Source organism: Camarhynchus parvulus, chromosome 1 (assembly GCF_901933205.1).
Source record: "Camarhynchus parvulus chromosome 1, STF_HiC, whole genome shotgun sequence".
Classification (NCBI taxonomy): domain Eukaryota; kingdom Metazoa; phylum Chordata; class Aves; order Passeriformes; family Thraupidae; genus Camarhynchus; species Camarhynchus parvulus.
In genome coordinates, this window is record NC_044571.1 from 3,010,716 (window position 1) to 3,033,568 (window position 22,853).

General features: G+C 44.8%; 1 protein-coding gene across 2 annotated transcripts in view; it reads left to right on the forward strand.

Annotated features, from left to right (window-relative positions):
* Positions 1 to 205: 205 nt before the first annotated feature.
* Positions 206 to 22,853, forward strand: part of KCNJ15 (potassium inwardly rectifying channel subfamily J member 15) — a 34,657-nt gene continuing 12,009 nt past the window's right edge. The window contains exon 1 of one of the 2 annotated variants that reach the window (XM_030951367.1): positions 206 to 262. In XM_030951367.1, the coding sequence (XP_030807227.1) occupies positions 249 to 262 (14 nt within the window). In that variant the 5' untranslated portion in view covers positions 206 to 248. Of the gene's footprint in view, positions 263 to 11,963; positions 12,055 to 22,853 lie in introns of those variants that run through there. The other variant, XM_030951376.1, reaches the window with a different exon arrangement.

A 22,853-nucleotide genomic window follows, 5' to 3' on the forward strand; every position in this document is an offset into this window, starting at 1 on the left:
AATTCTCTTCTTTCTTCTTTTGCTCTCCAGCCCTTGGGCTCACCACCTCAACCTGCTCCAGCAGCTGGGAGTGAGGGAGCTGCAGGAGCAGGCAGGGCTGGAAGGAAGGACGGACAGAACCCCAGGACCCAGCAGGGCAGGACAGGGGTGAGATGAGCTTCCCAACCCTCAGCAGCTGCCTGCCAACACTCTCAGGAGGTGCCATCGGGAAGAGGAGCCCCTGGCTGCTGAGGAAGGACCAGGAATAAATGGAAAAACAAAGGTATTTTGGGTGGGTGCATGGCAGAGTGGGCAGAGAGTGAAGGGCTGGCATGGCTGGCCACAAGGAATGAGTTTAAATTGCCTTTATTCCCGTGAAGAAAATTAACTGGGCTTTTAATCATCCCAGTTAAAGCTTTTACCACACTAGATTGTCCTGGTTAGAAGCAGGGCTCCATCATAACTTGAATAACCAAAGCTCTCTGTTTAAATATCCGTTTTCTCTCAGAGGGTCTGAACCTTTCTAACACTTAGGTCCCTCCATGCTGCCAGAGACAGCTGAGTGGATTTGAGAATAATACCTGGGATATTCTTCATTTCCTTCCCTCCATGGCTGTGTGGCACTGCAGAGCTCTGGTTGCTGCTTTGCACCTCATGGAAGGTTATTTTCTTTAACAGTGGCACTGGAATTAAAACATAAAATCCCCTCCTGCCCCCTTCCCCTTTACAATGCTGAATGCAGCACCCACATAAGGAGCCCACCCAGGGAAAGGATCAGCCTGCCAGGAGCTGCAGTATTTTGGATGAGAAGCCCTAGACAAATGCAAGATGATAGTGCTGATAGCATTAACTACCTTGTAGCTCTGTGTTTCAGGCGTTGGAGAGGACTGAATGATTCAGAGACTGTGTTTGCAGTAATAGCTTTGCACAAAGAGGTCACTTAGAGATAAAGTGGCAGTTAATTCAAACCAGAATTTCAGGCTTAGCTTTGCCTTTTCCCCCCCTCTTTGAAGGAAATGAGAGGTGACACAATTGGATTAGCTACACATTTTAGGCTTTTTCAGAAACTGGGATATTATTTGCTGAAAAGATTGTAACAGTTCCAGGCTGATAAATGCAGTACATTGTTTTTGGCATGCATATCAATTCTTAAAACAAATACTCTTTACCAGAAATTTTGTAGAAGCTCCTTTGGACTCCGGACAGTCTGTTAGGTAAATATGGGCTTTGCAGCACTATAGGAAAATGTAGAGTTTTACAGAAGCTTTTCAAAGCTTGGCAACACCATCTAGCCCAGCTTCCTTTACTTTATAACAAAGCTCTTGAGATAAGAAGAGTGAGGGAGATAGAGTGGTACTTTGATTGGCAAATGTGTCAGGAACAGAGATACAGAAATGGCAATCTGTGTGAGGCTGTTCCAGAAACCCGAGAGAAGCAAAGGACATTTTCCTTCTCCAACACCACTGGGATGTCTGGGATCACAGGAGGTGAAAGTGATCCAGTCTGCCAAGGAATGTGTGAAAGCTGCCTTCTAGAAAGTGCCTCTGTTCTGTGTGCACACATTTGCCATCGAGTACCAGTGTGGGGGTACAAATTCAGGTTGTATTTACACACAGGTGCCCATCTCAATGCAGATATAAACTGCAATTATTTTAATTTAATTGAACTTCATTTCAGAAACTGCTGGCAGCTCTTCAGAGAGGACCACTTCTCTTAGCCCTCTCCATCAGCCAGCTGGTTTCATCTTTGCTCGAGTTCTGTGAAACGTTTTCCTTGCTGTGGAACTCCAGTTAAGGAAGGATTCACCTGCTTTGGAGTCTGCTCCCAGACCCAGAACTGGCAGGACATCTTGTAACGTGCTCTGTCCAAACTCTGCCTTGCCAAAGCTGGAATGAAATTGTCTCGCTCCGTTTTGATAGCTCCAGATTCCTGGAGGTTCAATTTATTGGAAATCCAGAGCCCTTTCCATGGCCTGGGCCTGATGGCCAAGCTCCAGAGAAAAAATCAGTGTGGCTCAGTGAGTTCTTCTGGACTAGGGGTGCCTTTTTGGGAAGCAGGGAGGAAAGGTCACATCAGGGCCCACGGTGTGGCCAGGACCAGGTGTTGCCGTCTTGCTGTCCAAAACCAGCTTATCTCTACCATCCAGGTGGGAATTTTGGGTGGTTTTGAGACAGAATCACCCATGTGGCTGTCTGAGTTATCATCCCCCACCTCAGCTGGCTCAGTAGAATCTTAAACATGATATTCACTGGAAATCTTTTGGCTTTGGTCACAGTAGAGGTTTTCCCTGCTTTGATTCACCTGTGAAAGCACCTCAAACCTCCTGTGTCCAAGCAGGGCTGTGCTAAGGGATGGCTCCTGCCACTCCTCTAAGGTGGCTTTGGGTGATTTTCAGGCCACTGGTTGGCAAGGATGAAGAAATCTCCCTGCAGATCTGCTCGGATATATTCAAGGAAGTGATAAAAAACCAAGTGAAGGAAGTTATTGAAAAGTACACATAGTTAATGATGGTCTAGATGAGCAATAAAACAAGGCAATATGAGGAAAATGTAAACAAGCCAGGGCTGAAGGGAAACAAAAGAAGTAAAAGTATCTTGCAGAGCAGTGAGAAAATCGCTCGGAGACTGGACAAGCAGGGAGAGATCTGAGAGAAGATCAGGAAAGCAAAGTGCAGAGCAGTGTCCTGAGGGTTAACTTCTCTGGAAATGCAGTTGGGCCAATAATACCAACAATCAGAGGGGAAAAAAAAAATAAAGTGGTGAACCACATAGCCCAAAGGTGAAGTAAATATGGAAGAAATATTTTGAAGCCTGCCTTAGCCAGCTTTAGGAGATTATAGTTCCTCCCTGCAATGCAAACACTGGACAGGTTTGAAAGGGCTCAGTTCCTCCAGCAGAAAACTCTGCTCCAAGAAGGGGTTAAAAGAAGAGATCCTCCAAGAAAGAATAAATAGCACAGCTGGCCTTGGAGGGACACAAACATCTGAAAAGGTGTATTGGAGCAAGTGGAGGTTGGAGGTAGCTGAGTAAAGAAAACAGTGGAATGAACCCCGAGGAAAAGAGTTCCTTTCATTCCAAGCAATCCAGAGGTATAATTCATTGTCCTGATGAAATCAATTGTCAACAGGCTGCACTCAAGACACAGAACAGGGGGAAGAGACAGAGTGGCTCAAATCAGGGAATGTTGCAGTGGCCAAGGTTTCAGAAGCCAGGGAAAAGTGTGGAGAGGGCAGGCACTCCCTGTGAGTCCTTTGTCAGTGATTCAGCTGAGATATGCTGTGGGAAGCAGAAGAATCACAGGTAAAAACATGGAATTGTAGAATGGTTTGGGTTGGAAGGGACCTTAAAAATCACCCAGTGTCACCCCTGCCATGGCAGGGACACCTCCCAGGCTGCTCCAAGCCCCAGTGTCCAGCCTGGCCTTGGGCACTGCCAGGGATCCAGGGGCAGCCACAGCTGCTCTGGGAATTCCATCCCAGCCCCTGCCCCCTACCAGGGAACAATTCCTAATTCCCAATGTCCCATTTAAACCTACTGTCTTTCACTTTGAAGCTGTTTAATGCACTGATGCTCTGCTCAAATTCTTACACAGAGCCATGGGGATTTTTGGGGTTAAGCAATTGCTTCACATATTCAAAAATTTCTAAATTTAGTGAATGGCAAACCAGTCTGATTTCACCGTCATCCTTTTGGTTTCTATAAAAGCTGGATGTATTGCAGAACAAAGTCACTGCAAGTCTGATGTTAAAGTTCACATGCAGGTGCAATTGCAGATCTGCCAGACATTGTTAGGTTGCAAACAAACCTGGAGGAATTATTTAGCAATAATTGGCATGGGGATGCATTAGCTGCAGCTAGAAAAAGGAAGTTATAAAACAAGCAGATTGTTATTTGAACCCTGTAAGCTTCATCGTAGACAGGCATTTTGTGGTGCTTGAGGTTAAAAGGGTGGCATTAAAGTGTTGTATTTCATGTCAAATATGAATGTATCAGGACACAGCATGAACAGTGTGTTTTGGTGGACTGAACAACATAGTCAGTATAAGTAGATAATCAGGCTGAAGTTGGAACAATACTGGGTGTAAAAGACAGTCATTTGGGAAGAAAAATGATGGAAAGGAACTCTGAGGAGAAGGATTTGGGGTCCTGAGGGACAATGAGCCGTCCATGAGCCAGCAGAGTGCAGAAGGCTTGGGGTGCATCGGGATGGGCACTGCCAGCAGGTCAGGGCTGCCCCTGCCCCTGTGCCCACCCTGGGGGCACCTCTGGCTGCTGTGCCCAGCTCTGGCTCCTCAGCACAGCAGGGCCAGGAGCTCCTGGAGCTGAGCAAGGGCCTGGAGCAGCTCCGTGCCCAGGAAAGGCTGAGGGAGCTGGGGCTGCTCAGCCTGGAGAGGAGCCCCAGGGAGAGAGAGGGGCCTCAGCCCTGCCTGGCCCTGCCTGGCCCTGTGTCTGTCCCTGGGTCTGTCCCTGTCTGTCCCTGTGGCTGTCCCTGTGGCTGTGCCTGTGTCTGTCCCTGCCTGGCCCTGTGTCTGGCCCTGGCTGTCCCTGTGTCTGTCCCTGGCTGTCCCTGTGTCTGTCCCTGTGTCTGTCCCTGGCTGTCCCAGGAGCAGGGAGGCCATTCTGTCCCTGCACTGCTGAGGGCACACCTGGAGTGCTGTGCCCAGCTCTGGCCCCTCAGTTTGGGAAGGACCTTGGGACACTGAGCACATCCAGAGGGGACAACGAGGCTGGAGAGGGGCTGGGAACACAAACCCTGTGAGGAACCCCTGAGGGAGCTGGGGCTGCTCAGCCTGGAGAAAAGGAGACTCAGAGAGAGGGGCCTCAGCCCTGCCTGGCCCTGGCTGTCCCTGTGTGTTCCTGTCCCCGTGTCTGTCCCTGTGTCTGTCCCTGTGTCTATCCCTGTGTCTGTCCCTGGCTGTCCCTGTGTCTGTCCCTGGCTGTCCCTGTGTCTGTCCCTGTGTGCAGAGGTCAGAGCAGGCCCAGGCTCTGCTCCAGGCCCAGCAATGGCCCCAGAGCCACGGGCAGGGCCTGAGCCCAGCAATTCCCCTGCACAGGAGGCACAACTTGTGCCCTGGGCAGTGCCCAGCCCTGAGCAGAGACCAGAGGGGCTCTGGGGGCTCCTCCTGGGGACATTCCAGAGCCATCTGGACCCAGCCCTGTGCCCTGTGCTCTGGGATGGCCCTGCTCCAGCACGTGCCCCCAGATGAAGCTGTAGTCTGGAGCAGCCTCACAGGCCAGACCTACTGGAACAAACACATTTGTACTCCCAGAGACCTTTGGACAGCTCTAGTCTTTATTGGGGCCTGTAGGGAGACTGGCTTTTCCTGTCTGTACAGTAACTTTCAGACATATTTTCTGAGGATGATAAAATCAGGAGAATGTGTGGGGGTATATGAGGCCACCTGGGTGTGATTTCCTAACAGCAGACGTGGGGTTTTGTTCTGGGGTTGTTTGTGGCTTTGAGTGCTGCTCAGCATCTCAATCCTAATGCATTGGCTGTGGTCTGTAAAGCCCTTAGAGAGCATTTTCAACCATGGATACCTGCAGTTCAGCATCTATATCCATGTTTTAAGGCTCTGCTTTTGAGAAGTGGAGAATATTCAGTGCCCTTGACACTGACTAACCCGGCCTATGGCAATGGATGGGAACGTGCAACCCTTCAATTCTTAATTAACTGCTTGAGAAAAGCAAGTGTCCCATGTTAGAAACGCTCAGAGGGACAAAACAGACCCAGCCTCCTCTCCTGGTATCTTGAAGATGGTATTTAACACCACTTTTGGTAGTTGTCCCTGAAACCAACTCCTGATATAAACACTGTGGAGTTAATTGTCATTAAAGGAGACTCTTGGTCAGGGCAGTATCTCCCAGTTAAATCTCTCTTTTCTTCACCTGCTGCCATTTGCAAGCCTAAACAGTTCTTGCAAACGTTAAAATCAGGAGAGCTCTGATGTGTTTTTCATGCCTTTAATTTTCTCCTTCACATGATGGATGGTGGGATTTATTGTAGCTCAGAGGAACAAACCAGTTGTTATTTGATCTGCCCCAGGCAAGACGTCCTGGCAACAGCCAAAAATAATAGCCATGGTCCCTGAAAAGATTCTGCTTAGAATTTCTGAAAGAATTCACCTTTGGGGCAGAGAGCAAGCATGGAAAAATGCAGCCCCAAAGGTCAGCATTTTGCAATGCTCATGGCACATGAAAATAGGAGGTTGTGATGGAAACTGTGGTGCAATCCTGGTGACAATGGGCGCAGCCAGCACCCCTGTCCACCTTCCTCATGGAGCTTCCCCTGTCATATCATGGATTGGGTTTTACTTCCTCTCAAAGCTGAGTTCTGCAGATCAACAATGAAAACTCTGCTTTCTACAAAAATCTGATCTTGAAGTTGAGCCTTTTCAGCCCTGTCTGGACAAATGTTTGCCGTTGGTGTTTGGAAGATCACTTTCCATATCTCTTGTGCCATGATCTCTGTTGGTGATAGCAAAAACTTCGGGACAGTCTTTGTACACACATCCTGTACTGAAAACTCTGTGCCCTTCCCTTTATCACCCTCTTTCTGTGCACTTTCTGTAGAGTTCCATGCTCTGTCAACCTCAGGAGTTGTCTGTAGGCTCACTTCTTAATCCTCTTGGATAAAGTTTGGCAAAAGTACACACTGCAGTTCCTTTCATTCAAGCCAGAAGTTATTTTTCCAGGAAGACACGTTTAAAAATGCACAAAGGTACTCATTTAATTTGCTCTGCCTTTTTACTGCTGCTTCCTGAGAGGCCATCTAGTCTGGCTATCTGAAACCAGTAGCAGCAATGCCACATTTTTGTCCCAAATAGTCACAGCTCAAAGTTCAGGGAAGAAAGTTCCAAAAAGGTATTTTTGCAAGGCTCTTATTGGTGCTCATGAAAAGAAGTTTCCAAGTAAAATAAACCATTAATTCTCAAGTTATCCTAAAGCAAAGCTCCATTAAAATATCCCTGATGTTTTAAAAGTAAGGAAAAAACCTGATCTACTTGCTGGACACTGCTGAGAATTGGGCTTGAATTAGAGAATTAGAGAATTAGAGATTGTGACCCTATGGTTGGAAAATGCAGAGTGGACTTTGCAGATTTAGTGATCCAGACAAACTGAAATCTGATTAGGAGAGATTTTCTTTCCCGCTGCTGTCCTCCAAAGGGCGCTACTGAAGATACATGAAATTGAAGATGGAAATTTCTCTTTGACTGAGGATTGCTTGTTGTGTCACATCAACAGGAGGCATCCAGTGGTTGAGGAGCTGGGGTTTTCCAGCAGTTCCCAGAAGGATTCCTGGTCATCAGGGCAGCTATTAACTAGGGAAATTCACACTTGAGGAGAAACCACAGAACACCCAAGAGAGAGACCACCGTGGGTCGAGGGGAGGAAAATGACAGACCAGGCAAAACTGCCTCTGTTTCTTGTGGTCAGTGGCTCTCACAGCTGGATTCTTCCAGCCCTGCCTCTCCATCATCCCCTGGAGCAGCTCTTCTAGGCCATAACCCTGGGTCATTGCTTGGGCCAGACACCCTGCTTGCAGCTGAGAACAATTCTGAGGGTTATGTCTTGCAGAGTGTAGTTTTCCATTAGTGTGGATCCAATCCTACAGCAACAAATCCAACCTCGTGTTACAGCTATGACCTGAGGGACCTGGAGACTTGTCTGCTCTTGGAAGTGCTGCAGGAAGCAGCTTTGCCTGCTGGGAAGCTCCCAGTGATGTGAGCAGAGCTTCCCCGTGGGGATGTTCATGCATCCTGCTGGCTCATGATGTGGCAAACCGAGCATGCACCCACCACAGAGTATCACAAAGCAAAGATATGAGGACCAGTTCCAGGAATCTGAGGTGAATTTTTGCTGCTTTGGACATTTTGACCAGATTGGCAGGGTATGGGAAATTAAAATCCCTCTTGGATCTGAAGCCCGTTGTCATTTTCACTCTGGTGTGGAAAGCCAGCTTGGATTTGAATTCCTGCTTGTGAATCTTCCCCATCCCTGGGCAAGAACCAAACCCAGAAGATGCTAATTTCCACAGCCAGGGAGAAGGCAGCCAAATGTGCCTGGGAATGAGTGACTTTTCTCGGGAGCTTGTTTTTCCTCCAGAGCATTCTGCTACCTGGAAATCCTTTTGCTATCTTGGGTGGCAACGTGTCAGTATTTCTGTCATCAAGAAGCAAAAATTCTGGGCAGAAACTTAAATTTGGAAGTTGTCAAAGTCCTTCCATCCCTCACAGGACAGCAGTGGAGCTGGGGGTCTGAAACCCTGAGCCAGCTGGACGAAAAACAACCAGCTAATGTGAGCAGATAAGACACATCTCAGCAACTGCAGCCTTCTTACATCCAAACTCATTGGGATGAAGTTTTGGAAAGCTGCAGTAACAGGGTTTCCACAGAGGTCACAGCTCGCTTCATTGAGAACAGAGCTGGGCTCTCCTCAGCCAGATCCTTCTGTGTGAAGCTCATCAAGCAGAATAAAATCCTGTTCCAATGATGTGCTTTCCATGTGCACAAACCTCCCCCAGGAGCAGCAGTGTCAACCACAACCTCTCATAATGCAAAGAGCATATTGTGGAGGGCTTGTATTCAAACCACGGCGTTAACCCAGAGCAGGCTGGGGAAATGGGCTGGGAATTCCTCAGGGTGGCCGCTGCTGCAATGTCAACAAAGATGTGACAAAAGAAAAAAGGTGGGAAAATGTGTGTTGAGCATGTTGAGAGCACATATAAGTGGGGAGAGTGTGGTGTCTGGTTTTTTGGAGTGTGAAGATTCCTGTCCCCATTTTTGTCCACAGGCCCAGCCCAGGGAGGAGCTGGAGCTGCTGCAGAGAGCCCAGAGGAGGCTCCAGGATGAGCAGAGGGATGGAGCAGCTCTGCTGGCAGGAAAGGCTGGCACAGCTGGCATTGTTCACCTGCACAGGAGAAGCTTTGGCCTGAGCTCAGGGTGGCCTTGCAGGGCCTGCAGGAGCCCCAGGAAAGCTGGAGAGAGACAATTTCCAGGGGATGCAGGGACAGCACCCAGGGAATGGCTCCCAGTGCCAGAGGGCAGGGCTGGATGGGATCTTGGCAATGAGGAATTGTTCCCTGGCAGGGTGGGCAGGGCTGGGATGGAATTCCATCCCTGGATCCCTGGCAGTGCCCAAGGCCAGGCTGGACACTGGGGCTGGGAGCAGCCTGGCACAGTGGGAGGTGTCCCTGCCATGGCAGGGGTGGCACTGGATGATTTTTAAGGTCCCTTCCAACCCAAACCATTCTACAATTCCTTGAATTGCATTTCCTTCAGGCCCAGTGTTTTACTTTTATTTAATGGGAATCTCTGTAATGAATTTTAACCCTTTCAATTCTGTTTTTATCAAGAAGTTCATCAGTAAGAATCAGGTGAGTGGTTTGATGAAGAGGTGAATACTCTAAAGCACATGGGAAAAATACAAAAACGACAGGACTGTCTTCAAACAATTGAAGAAAACACAGAGTACATAAAGCTCAAATATCTGTGTTTACCAAGACAAAGCTCAGCTTTACACATGGATTTAGTTGTGTAAAAGCACAAATAAAGTGTTTAGCACTTCTCAGGTGACAGCTCTGCCTGCTCAGGACATCCTGAACTTGTTTTGAGCAAGAACCATTTCTCTGGTTTTTATAACAATGCCAGTTTCTTTATATCCTGATTTTTAACTCATAATTTGGAGATTCCCAGGAACAGGAAAAAAGAGATAAGGATTGAAGAGTGGCTGTGGCTTTTCCCCATGCACACTGCATTTTCCACCCTTCTGAGCTGGATCATGTTCCTCATAAGAAGCCCAAAGCACTTTTTCAGTAAAACAACTGATTTTTAGATCAAGTTGCAGGTGCAGATTAGATGAGTAGGGCTAACTTTTCTGCCAGGGATCCAGTTTTATTGTTTCTTTTCCTTACTTAACTTCATCCAGAACCAACATAAAATCTGAACATGCCCCGAGCAAGCCTCTTATCACCATGGGGTTTCCTGCTCAGCTTTATTGAATGCTGAAGTTTGGATTTCAGCATCTCTAGCCACACTTTTGAACTCGCCTTTGGTTGATGAAAGGAAAGAGGTTTATAAGCCCTGGTAAATCTGAAGGGGAAAAAAAGTGAATTTATGCATTTTGGAGAGTATGAACTGATAAATTAGCCTCTCCTTCTGGCTCACCTCAGCAGCAGTGTGGGAACAGCCCCAGAGCTTGTGGGGATAAGTGACACTTGTTTAAGGTGGAAAACTGCAAAGAAAGGTATTTACATTTTTAAATCGTGCACACAAAGCTTAAAAACTGAACAGCTATGCATCTTTCAGAGCATATCCTCACAGTGTGATCTTCCAAAGGCCCCTCACACTACAGTGGATTTCATGGTCACCATGTTCCAAAAATCCTGATTTGGGGGATGTGTGGGAATAGCACATTATTCATTTATGATTAGGGCAGTTTGTTGAACTGCACCCATAAGAAAGAAGGGGAAATTGGGAATTTTTAATAATGTATAATCCCAGCTAAACATAAATTAACTGGATAGTGAAAGAGAAATTCTGATGTAGGTGCTTCATTATGAAGCTCTGCAAACAGAACAGCTCATCTGAAAGCAGAAAAAGACCTTCACAGGCATTTTTATATATAAATATAAATATATTTATAGCTGTTGCCATCTCCCTCATGGTAAATATAGAGAGACACCAGTGCAACAGGTTCATGGATTCGGGGGGAACAATCCAAGTCGTGTGAAATTCTTTAGTCTCTGGCAAAGTGGAAAAAAAAAATCACCTCTAAGTGTTGCCCTTTTAAATGCAAAACAGCTGCTGCCTACTGGCTCTGCCTGAATGCTGCACTTGACAGCAGAATTCCAGCTCCTGCTTTCCTCTGGTCACATATCATGGCATTATTAGTATCTGTTAATGGCATTTAGATCCCCCTGTAGCAGGGATTTGGCTCTGGCTGGTGTGCTCCCTGGGAATTTGGGGTGGGATGGGTTTGGTTGGTGAAGGACTCATCCCAGTGTTTGATGTGCTCCTTCTCCCAGGGGAAAGGGAAGGAAGTTATCCAGGCACTCGGGGTGTGCCTGCAGGTGATGCTGAGCTCTCCTGCCCTGGAGCAGCTTGCTGGGATTTGGAATTCCCAGGAATTACAGCATAAGTGGATCGGAATTGCAGATCCAAGGGCATCACATGAGCCTTTCTAGTGCTGCAGCATCTTCCCTTTCCCTGCTGCTGTTTGCAGGGATTCCCAGGGAATCCCATCAAATACCTGACTCCATCCTGCTCAAATCATCCCTGCCTGTGCTCTCTGCAGCTGGGAGACAAAAGCACCCAGGCAAACCCAGAGAAAGCCCTCAAAGAAAGGAGTGTTGTGGATAAACACTTTGGAAAATTTGGTGGTCAGGGATCTCAGCTGCTGCAGCTCAGTGTGTGACAACCATAACCTGAATTGATTTCAGATGAGTTTCAATCTCCCTTTTGCCAGCAGGAAAGGGGTAATCGATAACGTTGACTTTTTATCCTTCTTCCTCTTTTCTGAGCATTATACAACCACTCATAACCTTATTTATTTAGGAAATAAGGCCTTTCAGGGACTTTGATCAGCCTGGCTGAAGTTTCTTCAAAGATTAACTGACTTCTTTAGAAGTGAATCAGTTTCCTCTGAAGCAGGTATTTGCTCACCACGTAGCTGGGTGTTGAGAGCTGTGCAGTTATAAAGTTTGCAGGGCTCAGCTGTAGATTTCCTTAACACACACTGCTGACATCACTGAGTCTCCTCTCGGACTCTTTTTCTTTTTTTTTTTTTTTTTTTTTTTTTCTTCTCTTTCTCCCTCCCTCCCTCTCCTCCCTCCCTCTCTCCAGTTTCTTTATTCAGGTAATTCCAACTCAGGCTTATTTCAACTTGTTTTTGACTGACAGCGAGGGAAGGGAGACTCTCTAAGGGGTTTGTTTTGTGCTGGATTTTTGGTGGGTTTTTTTTCTTTAAATGCACACATGCTTTATTGAAAAGCCACCCAACCTTCTATAAAAAAGATTGTTTGACTTGTCATGACGATAACATCTAGTAAGGAATCTGAACATTGCTCTTTTACAGGTAAGAGGTATTTGTCAAAAATCCATACATGCTTAGCAGTGCTTTGGGAGCTGTGTGGAGCTGGAAGCTAAGGAGTAGGTGCTTTTCCTATTTTTTCTATATTTTGGTGGTTTAAGGATTTAGAAACTGTGTGTAAGAGAAAAAATATTTTTATAAAATTGTGCCTTTTTCTGGATTTTGACATAGAGGCAGCTCAGCAATCAAGCAAAAACTGTCACGGTTTGGTCTTTCCACTGATGTAAAGCACTGAATGTGGGGTTTGTACTGCTTGGGGCTGAGATTTTTATGTGTTGGGGAGGGGGACAGATGCTGAACCTGTCTTTGTCACTGTTTACCTGCCAGGATTTTTCCCCTGTAGAAATCCAGAGTGCTGTTTAGAGTGTCGGAATCAGAACTTTCAGCCAGCTCTTGCTCTTTTTTCCAGTGCAGAAATCAGTTTTCATTGGCATGGTGGGCAAACCTGCCTGGAACTTTCTCCTGTCCCTGTCACCTTTGTGTATAAGAAAAGAGAATGTCAGTTTTTTGTGGAAGGTGTAAAGAATGTAAACATGTCTGAGTTGGAGAACTTCAGGCATTGTCTTCCAACTTTTGCCTGTGCCTTCACACAACTTGTTTAGACAGCTCTGGCTTCTCCTCATGATCACAATCAAAGCCCGTGGTGCAAATTCCCCTCTATTTTCTACTGCCTCCCTTTTTATTTTCACACTGGGATCGTGCTGCAGGGAGCGTTACAGATAAAATCTCCTTTTCTCCATGAGGTGCTTGTTGTGAAGAGGAACAAAGCTGGCTCTCCTTTGTGACCTAGGAGTATCCACAGCACTTTTTAACTCACCTTGTTCCCTCCTATTGTATTCAGAGGCATTTCCAGGGTCTTTCTGATCACAGGGCCTGTGTATTTACCTACCAAGTCTGTGTTTTCTTGTGATTTTTTTTTTAATTGAGGGGGAAGAAGATTTGCTGCTAAAGAAATGTCTTCTTTATTTCCCTGTTTGTACAATGTCACAGTGCTCTCTGCACTCCCTAATAACCAGCTAACAGGAGGGAGGAAGCAAACCTGGAGTGTAACACGGTGCTGCCTGTACAGAACAAACTGGCATCACTTTTATAAAGCAGAGTTGTAGACCAGACCAAAAACTTCCCCAGGAATTTCATCCCAGTAAATGAGGCATGGCCTAGAGACAAAAACAGCAGCAGATGACTTGGGCTTCAGTCTTCCAATGTACATACAATAATTCAGTCTGTTACTTTTTATAGAATTTCAAATGAAAGCAAATAGTTCTTTTTTGTCCTGGCTCCTCATGCAATGAAGTAAGCAAGACATTAGCCCACAGCTAATGCTGCTAATTGCAGCTGAATTTTTTATTGTTTTCTCCAGATTTCATTTAAGCTGTCTGGAATATTATTTCTGCCTCCTGTCCTGTTTCCCTCTCCTCAGACACACAGTCCACAGAGACAGGCTGTGTTCTTTGGGAGCAGGTGGAGACCAAGGCTGGGAAGGACCAAGAAAAACAGAAATGTTACTGTTTTACATGCTGAACCTCAGAGCATTTTGAAATAAGTTTTCATTCACTTTTCTCCAAGGAAAAACAAGGCAGGTTTTGGGGTGATGCCTTTTTGGTTTGTTTGCTTGAGAGAAGGAAAAGTCTTTACCTTTAGAGGCACCTTCTATGCGTATGAAAATTATAAAAATCATTGATTATTGCATGAAACAGTTAAAACCAACTTTGTCAATTTACCAGGAAGGAATTTACTAAATGCTAAATATCTGAAAGCTGAGCTGTCCTTAACCCCTTGGGGTGAGAGAAGTCATGAATCACTTGAGTGAGTTATTACAGGCTTGAGCATCATTTCAGCATTCAGTGTGTCTGGATGTGTTTGTTAATATGGCAAAGGGCTTGGAGTTACTATGGTAAAAGGTTTAGTGTTAATGTGGCAAAGAGTTTGGTGTTAATATGGTAAAGGGCTTGGTGTTATTATGGTAAAGAACTTAGTGTTAAAGAGTTTGGTGTTAATATGATAAAGAGTTTGGTGTTAATATGGTAAAGAACTTGATGTTAATATGGTATAGAGTGGCAAAGAATTTGATGTTAATATGGTTAAAATAGTAATATGGTTAATATGGTGTTAATATGGTAAAGAACTTGGTATGGTAAAGAATATGTTAATATAGTAAAAACTTGATGTTAATATGGTATAAAGTGGCAAAGAATTTAGTGTTCATATGGTAAAAGGCTTGGTGGTAATATGGTAAAGAGTTTGGTGTTAATGTGGCAAGGAACTTGATGTTAATATGGCAAAGAGCTTGGTGTTAATATGGCAAATAACTTGATGTTAATATGGTAAAGGGCTTAGTGTTAATATGGTAAAGGGCTTGGTGTTAATATGGTAAAGAAGTTGGTGGTAATATGGAAAAGAACTTGATGTTAATGTGGTAAAGAACTTGATGTTAAAGTGGCAAATAACTTGGTATTAATATGGTAAAGGACTTGGTGGTAATATGGTAAAAAGCTTGGTGTCAATATGGCAAAGAGTTTGGTGTTAATATTACAAAGAACTTGGAGTTAATATGGCAAAGAACTTGGTGTTAATATGGAAAAGATCTTGGTGGTAATATGGCAAAGAGTTTGGTGGTAATATGGCAAGGAACTTGATGTTAATATAGCAAATAACTTGATGTTAATGTGGTAAAGGGCTTGGTGATAATATGGTAAAGATTTTGGTGTTAATATGGAAAAGAACTTGATGGTAATAGGGTAAAGGGCTTGGTGTTCATGTGGGAAAAAGCTTGGTGTTAATATGGAAAAGAACTTGGTGGTGATAGGGTAAAGAGTTTGGTGTTAATGTGGAAAAGAATTTGGCAAAAATGATGTGCATGTTCCTGGAGTCAGCAGGGGAGAAGCAGCTCCCAAGGACTGGCTGTGCATGAACTGAATCTCCTGCTCACAGCCTGTCTGTGCTGTGAAATCCCCGTGGATCCATCACAAACCAGAGCCTCTGTGCCTCCTCCCAAGAGCAGGAAAATGTCCTGTATGCCCAGGGAAGGGAATTGCCTTTGTATGGCCAGGACACCATGGCCAGGCAGAAAGGGAACGAGATGTGACAGGAATTAAGCTTTAGATGGACATGAAGAGGGATTTTTGGGATAATCTTGCAGCTCTGGGATAAATCTGCAGAGTTTTGGGACCTCTGAAGTTCTTTACACCCACTGGGGAAAAAGGGGTTTGGCAAATTTCATCTTCCAGCAGAGCCTTCTGCAAACCTTCTGCTGCCTCTGGTGAAAGCGAAGTGCTGGGACAAGGGTTGGTCCCATCTAAAATCATATTTGGCTCCTTTCTGGTTGGTTTTTCTAGTGGAGATCCTCAGCTGGATTTGTCTGTGCTCAGAGAGCCACCTTCTCTTTGTCATGACTCAAAAATTATAAAATAAAATAATTTTTGACTGGGACAATAGTACAACCTGATCAGATTAATTTAATCTCCATTGATTTAACTGAGGGGTTTCACTGTTGGTTCAGTCTGGTTTCATATAATGAATTTAACTAAAATTAGCACTGTTGCACTGAGAATATATGATAAAAATAGTTATCTGATCAATATATTACCATAATCTATAGGGAAAGAATATATATAAAAATACCCCTATTTAGATGACTTTAAAGGATATATTCTTAGCATGAACTGATGAAGAGAAATTTCAGAATTTCCCCTTTTCCTCTCTAGAATTACACAGCCTAACAAAAACTTTCACAAAATTCCCAGAATCACTGGGTTGGAAGAGACCTCCAAGCCCATCGAGTCCAGCCCAGCCCCAACAGCTCAACTGAGCCCTGGCCCCCAGTGCCACATCCAGGCTTTGTTAAACACACCCAGGGATGGGGACTGCACCACCTCCCCGGGCAGCCATTCCAGAACTTTCTCACCCTTGCTGCAAAAACCTTTTCCCTGCTATCCAACCTGTATTTCCCTTGGTGCAGCTGGAGGCTGTGTGCTCTGGTTGTGTCAGTGCTGCTGGAGAAAGAGCCCAGCCCCACCTTAGGATTTTGGAATTGCACAGATAAAAACATTGGGGGTGCTGCTGACAGGGGCTGGACATGAGCCCAGGGGTGCTCAGGGGGGCAAGAGGCCCCTGGCAGCTGGGCTGGGTGAGGAATTGTGTGTGCAGCAGGAGCAGGGCAGGGATTGTCCCTCTGTGCTGAGGCCCCTCCAGGGCTGGGTGCAGTTCTGCTCCTGCAGGAGAGCCCTGGAGGGGCTGGAGCGTGTCCAGGGCAGGGAACGGAGCTGGGAAGGGGCTGGAGCCCCAGGAGGGGCTGAGGGAGCTGGGAAGGGGCTGAGGCTGGAGCAAAGGAGGCTCAGGGGCCCTTGTGGCTCTGCACAAGTCCCTGCCAGGAGGGGCAATGAGGGGGGTCAGGCTCTGCTGCCGTGTCCCAAGGAAAAGAGGAGAGGAAATGGCCTCAAATGGCACCAGGGCAGGCTCAGGTTGGAGACTGGCAAAGAAAATTTCCCTGGCAGAGTGGTCAGGCCTTGGGCTGAGCTGCCCAGGGAGGTTTGGAGTCCCTGGAACTGTCCCAGAGGAGTCTGGATGTGGCCTTGGGGACAGGGATTGGGCTGATGCTGGTGCTGCTGGGGTGGGATTGGATGAGCTTGAAGGGCTCTTCCCACCTGGATGGTTCTGGGATTCTGTGATCATAGATGAGGGACCCTTTTAAACCTTCAGGCTTGATGAATCCATATTTTGGTGAGGGTGGTTGTGACAGTTTCTGTGTTGACAGGGATAACCAAACTGACCTGTGACAGAGAATGTCACAGGCAAGAACCTTTAAAATAGAGCAGACATATTCTACACCCTGTTTTAAATTCCTAGATTTTTTTTTTATTTTAAGAAATTTGTTCATAATCTTCTGTGCATAATTTGCATTTTTTACAACAACTAAACCGTGTGTGTGATGGACAGGGCTCGTCATGGTGTGTGCTCTCACACAGCTCAGCACTTCCCATGGGATTTCACCTGAAAGGCTTCAGCAGTACAACTCAGACTGACCCGTATTTATTTAGGATATTCCAACTTCAAATGCACACCTGTACCAGGTAATTAACATTTGTAATTCTCATCCTTCCAGGAGGAGAGGGGCACCTTCACATGCGCTGGAACAGTTGATTTTCATGAAATGAATAAACTTGGCAGCTTTCAAAAGCTCTGGCCTTGCTGTAGAGTTGCAAGGACAAGACAATTTCAGCTGTTTAAAAGTTCAAGGTCTGGTCTCAGGTAATCAGGCATTGCCGGTATCAAGGTATTCCAGGTTTCTATTCTGGAAAAATGCATGCTTCCAAGGAAATAAATCACTTATTATCCATGCTGAACGTAGCCTACAGTCAGAACAAATTATTTCTCACAGCACAGCAGGTCCTCAACACACTTTGCAGTCAGATGAGGAAAGAGGAAAACTTTGGATCTGCTGTAAATGATTTCAGATTTAACAGTGAAGGACACGCAGGAGGAACTTTGTAGGTGAACACAATGATGGGGAGAAGCTTGTGGAAGTTGTATCTCACACAGGTGGATTTTCAGGACGTGGGAATTTTATTTATGTCACATGGGAAGTTATTGTGGAATGGGAGAAGTCTAAACCAGGAAAGGAGCAAAAAAAAAGAACCCCAGGGACTGATTTGAGGACAAAGAGGAATGAGATGCCAACAAAGAGCAGAAGAAAGCAGAGCTATAGGGGTCAGGGCAGCAGCTGTGGAAATGTTAGACTGTGTGACCTTTAGGGGTATAAAGAAGTGAAAGATGTGTTTGAATTAATGAAGAAGAAATTAAAATGGTCAAAATAGCAGAAAAGAAATAAGATTTTTTTTTTTATCCCAGAATTTTTGAGTGGGTCAGATGAGAAGGACTGTTAGCAGGAGGAGTGTTGGGAAATGTTAATTAATAAACTGAAACTCTGGACTGGAAGAAAAGGTGGATTTTGGAGACGCTGTGGCACCAAGCTGCCTGCAGACCAGAAGTCTGAGCTGTGCAGCAAATGGAGCAAGGGAACAGCTTTTCAGAGAGAGTTTTGACTTTTGGGAAAGGCTCTTTTGGACAGGGTGTCACCAGAACAGTGAATGGAGGAGTTTTCTGCTCTGCCACTGAGCTGCCACCTGGACTTTCAGCAATGCCATGATCTTAACCCCTTCTGAGATCTGCTGCAATTGGAGATATTCACAGCCCTGCTCAGCTGCTTTTTGCAACCACTTATCTTCAGCACTTACCTACAAAATATGAATTCCGTTCAAACAGCACTAAAATAGAACACAAACAGCACTAAAATAACACAGAAAGGTCTACCAGTTACACATTTCCCATCAAGTGTGTTTTCCAATGAAAATGGAGGCTTTATTAAATCTTACAGGAAAAGTACAGAGGGTTAGAGATCAAAAAGGTTGATTTTTCCACTGGAAGAATGATCTCTTGTGGGAGATGCAGTTGATTTCCTCATTCCCCAGTTATTCTTTGTGCCTAAACTAAATTTCCATTGATGCATCGAGCCTTATTACAAGGCGACAGAAAATAATTGGGGAACGGTGGTATTTTTTGTTCTCATAAATCAGGCAGCTTGGAAAACATCAAAGTGCCTCCCGAAACCCACAGCATCTGTAAAACTCACAGAAAAACAAGGTAGAGGAGCTGCTGAGCGTTGTAAAAATAAGTTTGCGGTGTCCTGAGCGCAGTCAGAAAAAATTCTCGGCGGAGCAGGAACAATGTTCTATTCAGCCTGATGGCTCCAGTGATCAAAGCTGGACCTTCCCAACTGTAAAAGATTGCAGGAGCTTTGGAGATGACATGGGATCATAAAGGAGCAGCCATAAAGATAAGGGATGTGTAAATAAATCAGGAAATCAGGCTCCTTTGAGGGTAAGGAAACGCAGGGGCTTTGAAAAGCAGCGTGAGATTTTTTTCTCTTGTTTGGGCACATTATCACTGCTTTTATGGAGGTTCCTAAGAAACTGTGAGGAAAAGAAAAAGGAGGAGGGAATTGTGTTCCCAGATCCCAACAACCAGGACAGGCTGTGTCACTCCAAGTGTCACTTGTCACCAAACCAACCCCCATGGTCCTTTTACAGTTGGCTGAGACTTTTCAGCCAGAAGCCTTATGGGCTGAAAATACAGGTTTAGATTAAAAAGAAACAAAACAAAACACGATTTTGAACAGTAAAAAAATTGTACTATGGCCTTGTGGAAGCAAGATGTCACAATCTGTCACTCCAAGGAATATTTTGTTCCTCACCTGATTTAAATGAGTCACATCAGTGCAAACCTCAAAAGGAAAGGCTCAGTTTTGGTTTGACCAAACAGTCAGAATGACCTTTTTATGTTTTGTTGTTTTCTTTTTTTTTCTTATTTTTTTGGCCAGAAAAGTTGAAACTTTTTTTTTTCCTTGGTTTTTTTTTTTTTTTTAAATTTTGTTTTGATATTTCTGGTTTGGCGAGAAAATCCAAAAACATTGATGTGCACCAGTACTTTCATGCTATTTCCTCCCTTTCAGAAGCCACAGTCTCTGCAGCAGACTGAGGGGTCTGTGTCATGGAAATTGGCAGGGATCAAGCAGTTTGGGAGAGCAATGAGGAAAACAAAGATTCTTTTCCCTCTGATTCCCTGGGATTTTATCTGGAAGACCCAACAGAGCAGGGCTGTGTAACCTCCCAGTCAAGAAACTCAGGAAACAGCTTCTTCTTTAAAAAATATCAATTTTATTCCAATTTTTGCAGATATATGAGTGACAATAAGCTCCTGTACAATGTTAGCATGTTGCTGATGGAAAGGATAAATAATTAACCTGGCTTATTTTAATTTCCATCGCCTAAGAGTGAAGGGATACAAACCAGCCCACGTCTTTAAATCCGTGGGCTAATTTCAGCTTGGCTTGGCAGGTGAACAGAGGCTTCAGAAATTATGTTCCAACAAGCTCCAGGAAAACAGGGAGCTCTGTAAGTCAGAGAGGATTTATTAGTGCCTTTCCTGAGAAGAGGAAATCAAGGGGGACCAGCCTTAACTCCATGAGAATCCCCATGGAGGCCAGAGAAATGGAAAAGGCTTTGGATGGAGCTCGTGTGTTGTTACAGCCCTTGGTCCACCAGCTTTCCCCACATTCAAATCCAGTTTGGACAAGGTTTGGAGCAACCTGGGGCAGTGGAAGGTGTCCCTGCCCATGGCACGGATGATCTTTAAGGTCCCTTCCCACCCAAATCATTCTGGAATTCCATGAATTTGCTAGTATCCCAAAATACCCCATTAAAGGACATGGCTGAGGCCGTTTCCACTCAAAACTCCCCAATGTTTCTCATTAATAATCTCTGATTTTCTCTCAACCCTCACCTAAAATACCAGCACATTCAGGAGTGTGAAGTACTTCATATGAACAGAATGGAGTTTTACCAACCAGCAGCAACTTTTGCTTGACATTGATTAATTTTTAAATCTCCTTGGCACTCCACAATTCCTGCTCAGAGTCCCAAACAAGGAATGGGGCTCAGAACCTCAGAAACCTTAGGAAAAAAGCATTCTCATGGACAACACTGAGGTTCTTTCCCGTTTCTGCTCTGAAAACGCAGGTACAACTAAATTCTTCCTTCTCCTCTGCATGGTCAAATCATTCTGGGATGCCATGAATTTGCTGTTTGCCCAAAATACCCCATTAAAGGACATGGCTGAGGCCATTTCCACTCAAAACTCCCCAGTATTTCTCACCATTAATCTTTGATTTTCTGTCAACCTTCACCTAAAATACCAGCACATTCAGGAGTGTGAAGTACTTCATATGAACAGAATGGAGTTTTACCAACCAGCAGCAACTTTTGCTTGACATTGATTAATTTTTAAATCTCCTTGGCAATCCACAATTCCTGCTCAGAGTCCCAAACAAGGAATAGAACTCAGAACCTCAGAAACCTCAGGAAGAAAAGCATTCTCATGGACAACACTGAGGTTCTCTCCTATTTCTGCTCTGAAAACGCAGGTACAACTAAATTCTTCCTTCTCCTCTGCATGGTTCCCCCCCTCTAAAATGTGCAGGAGTGGAAAAAGGGGCATTTTTCCACTCATTGCAAGGAGAGTAGGGAAGCTTGGCACACGAGTGAGCTATGTACTGGAATTTGGGTGGGTCTAGGAAAAAGCACAGACTTCAGTGGAAAACATATATGGGTGTGTGTGTATGTGTGAGCAAAAGCCTTTTAAACCTTAAATTAACCACATCCATGGATTGGTCAGGAGCAAAATTAAATTAAAAAAAAAAAAGAGAGAGAGAGAGAAAGCTGCCCTGAAACAAAACTTTTGGGCAGCACTGAGGATAAGTAACCTTACACCAATGGGGAAGTGTCACTGATATCTTCAATTCTTGCCTGACCACCTCAGGGAAGTAGATGAAAGGCTTTGGTTTGTAAATCAGCCCAGAATTTTGGTGGTTTAGGGGACCCCCATGACCACTTCTGTCCCCTCTGAGGGGCAGCAGGGTTGGGACAGGAGTGGGGACAGGGATGGGGACAGGGTGTGCAAGCCCCAGGGTGACCCCAGCCCACCTTTGGGAGGTGTTTTAGCAAAGGGCTTTGCTCTGAGAGCACAGCCCCAGGTGGTGGCTCCTGGGCCTTGGGGATGTGTCCAAGACTGGGCATTTGAGGAAATGATTTAATTTCAAGATCTAGAGACTTTATTCAGGGTAATAATGGCCCAAAGGGGCACGTGTGTGAGAGAAGATGCATCCACAACTGACTTTAGATAGAGCAAAATCTCCCACATCCATCTTTTAGGTTTGCAACTGCTTGTGCTTTACAGAACTGGGAATCACAGAATCTTCTGGGTTGGAAGGGTCCCCCAAGGACCACCAAACCCAATTTTTAAGGGAATGACCCATCCAGGGATTGAACCCCCAATCCTGGTGTTTTTACCAGACTCCAACCAGCTAAGCTCACACACCATGGAATGATATTTTAATAAAAAAGTACTTTAATAAATACTTTTAAATAAAAAATACTAATATTTTAAAAATACTTTTAAATTTTAATAAAAGTATTTTAATAAACCTCTGACTTCTATGTAAGTGCACATAAATGTTTGCCTGTGAAATATCACATCCCGAATCTATTGGACACTCTTAAATTTTCTTTCCAGAATTTAAAAATTTGTAAGATTTTTAGGTGAAGTAGCTTCCAAACATTTGTTTGAGATGAAGCAGAGCTTGGTCTCCATTTTTTCAGACCTTGACTGTCAAGGGAAATGGGTGCTTTATGCAATTTGAAATCTTTGTAATGCACAGAAAATGAGGTAGGAATGAACATTTTTGAAGATGTTGTGCCCCTCAAAGAGAATATTGTCCACAATTGCTGTAATTCGCTGTAAAGTAATTAATTATCAAAAAATAAATCAGTTATGTGTGCCAGTAACACAATCTGTGCTTTGCCTAGGAGAGAAAGTCATCCAATGTAAAAATAATTTAGGTTTGGGTGAGAGAAGTGGGTACTTTGTCTCACAGGCTGCACTTTGTCAGCATGAGAGAGAAGAGTCTCTTTTTGAAAACATTTTCCAGAGTGTGAACTTGTTCACACAGGCAGGGCAATTCTTCATAACCAAATAACTTCCTGAGAAAATCAGCTTGCAACAAGTTTTAAGATGAAACCCTGACCAACCCATCCTTCTTTCTTGGCAATGTGCTTTGTGCAATGGCAAACATTCCTCCAAATTCACTGCTGCGTCCTGGCCATGCAGAGATGACAAAAATTTGGATTATTTAGCGGGTTACTCTGTATTTATCATTGCTCTGCCTTCATAAG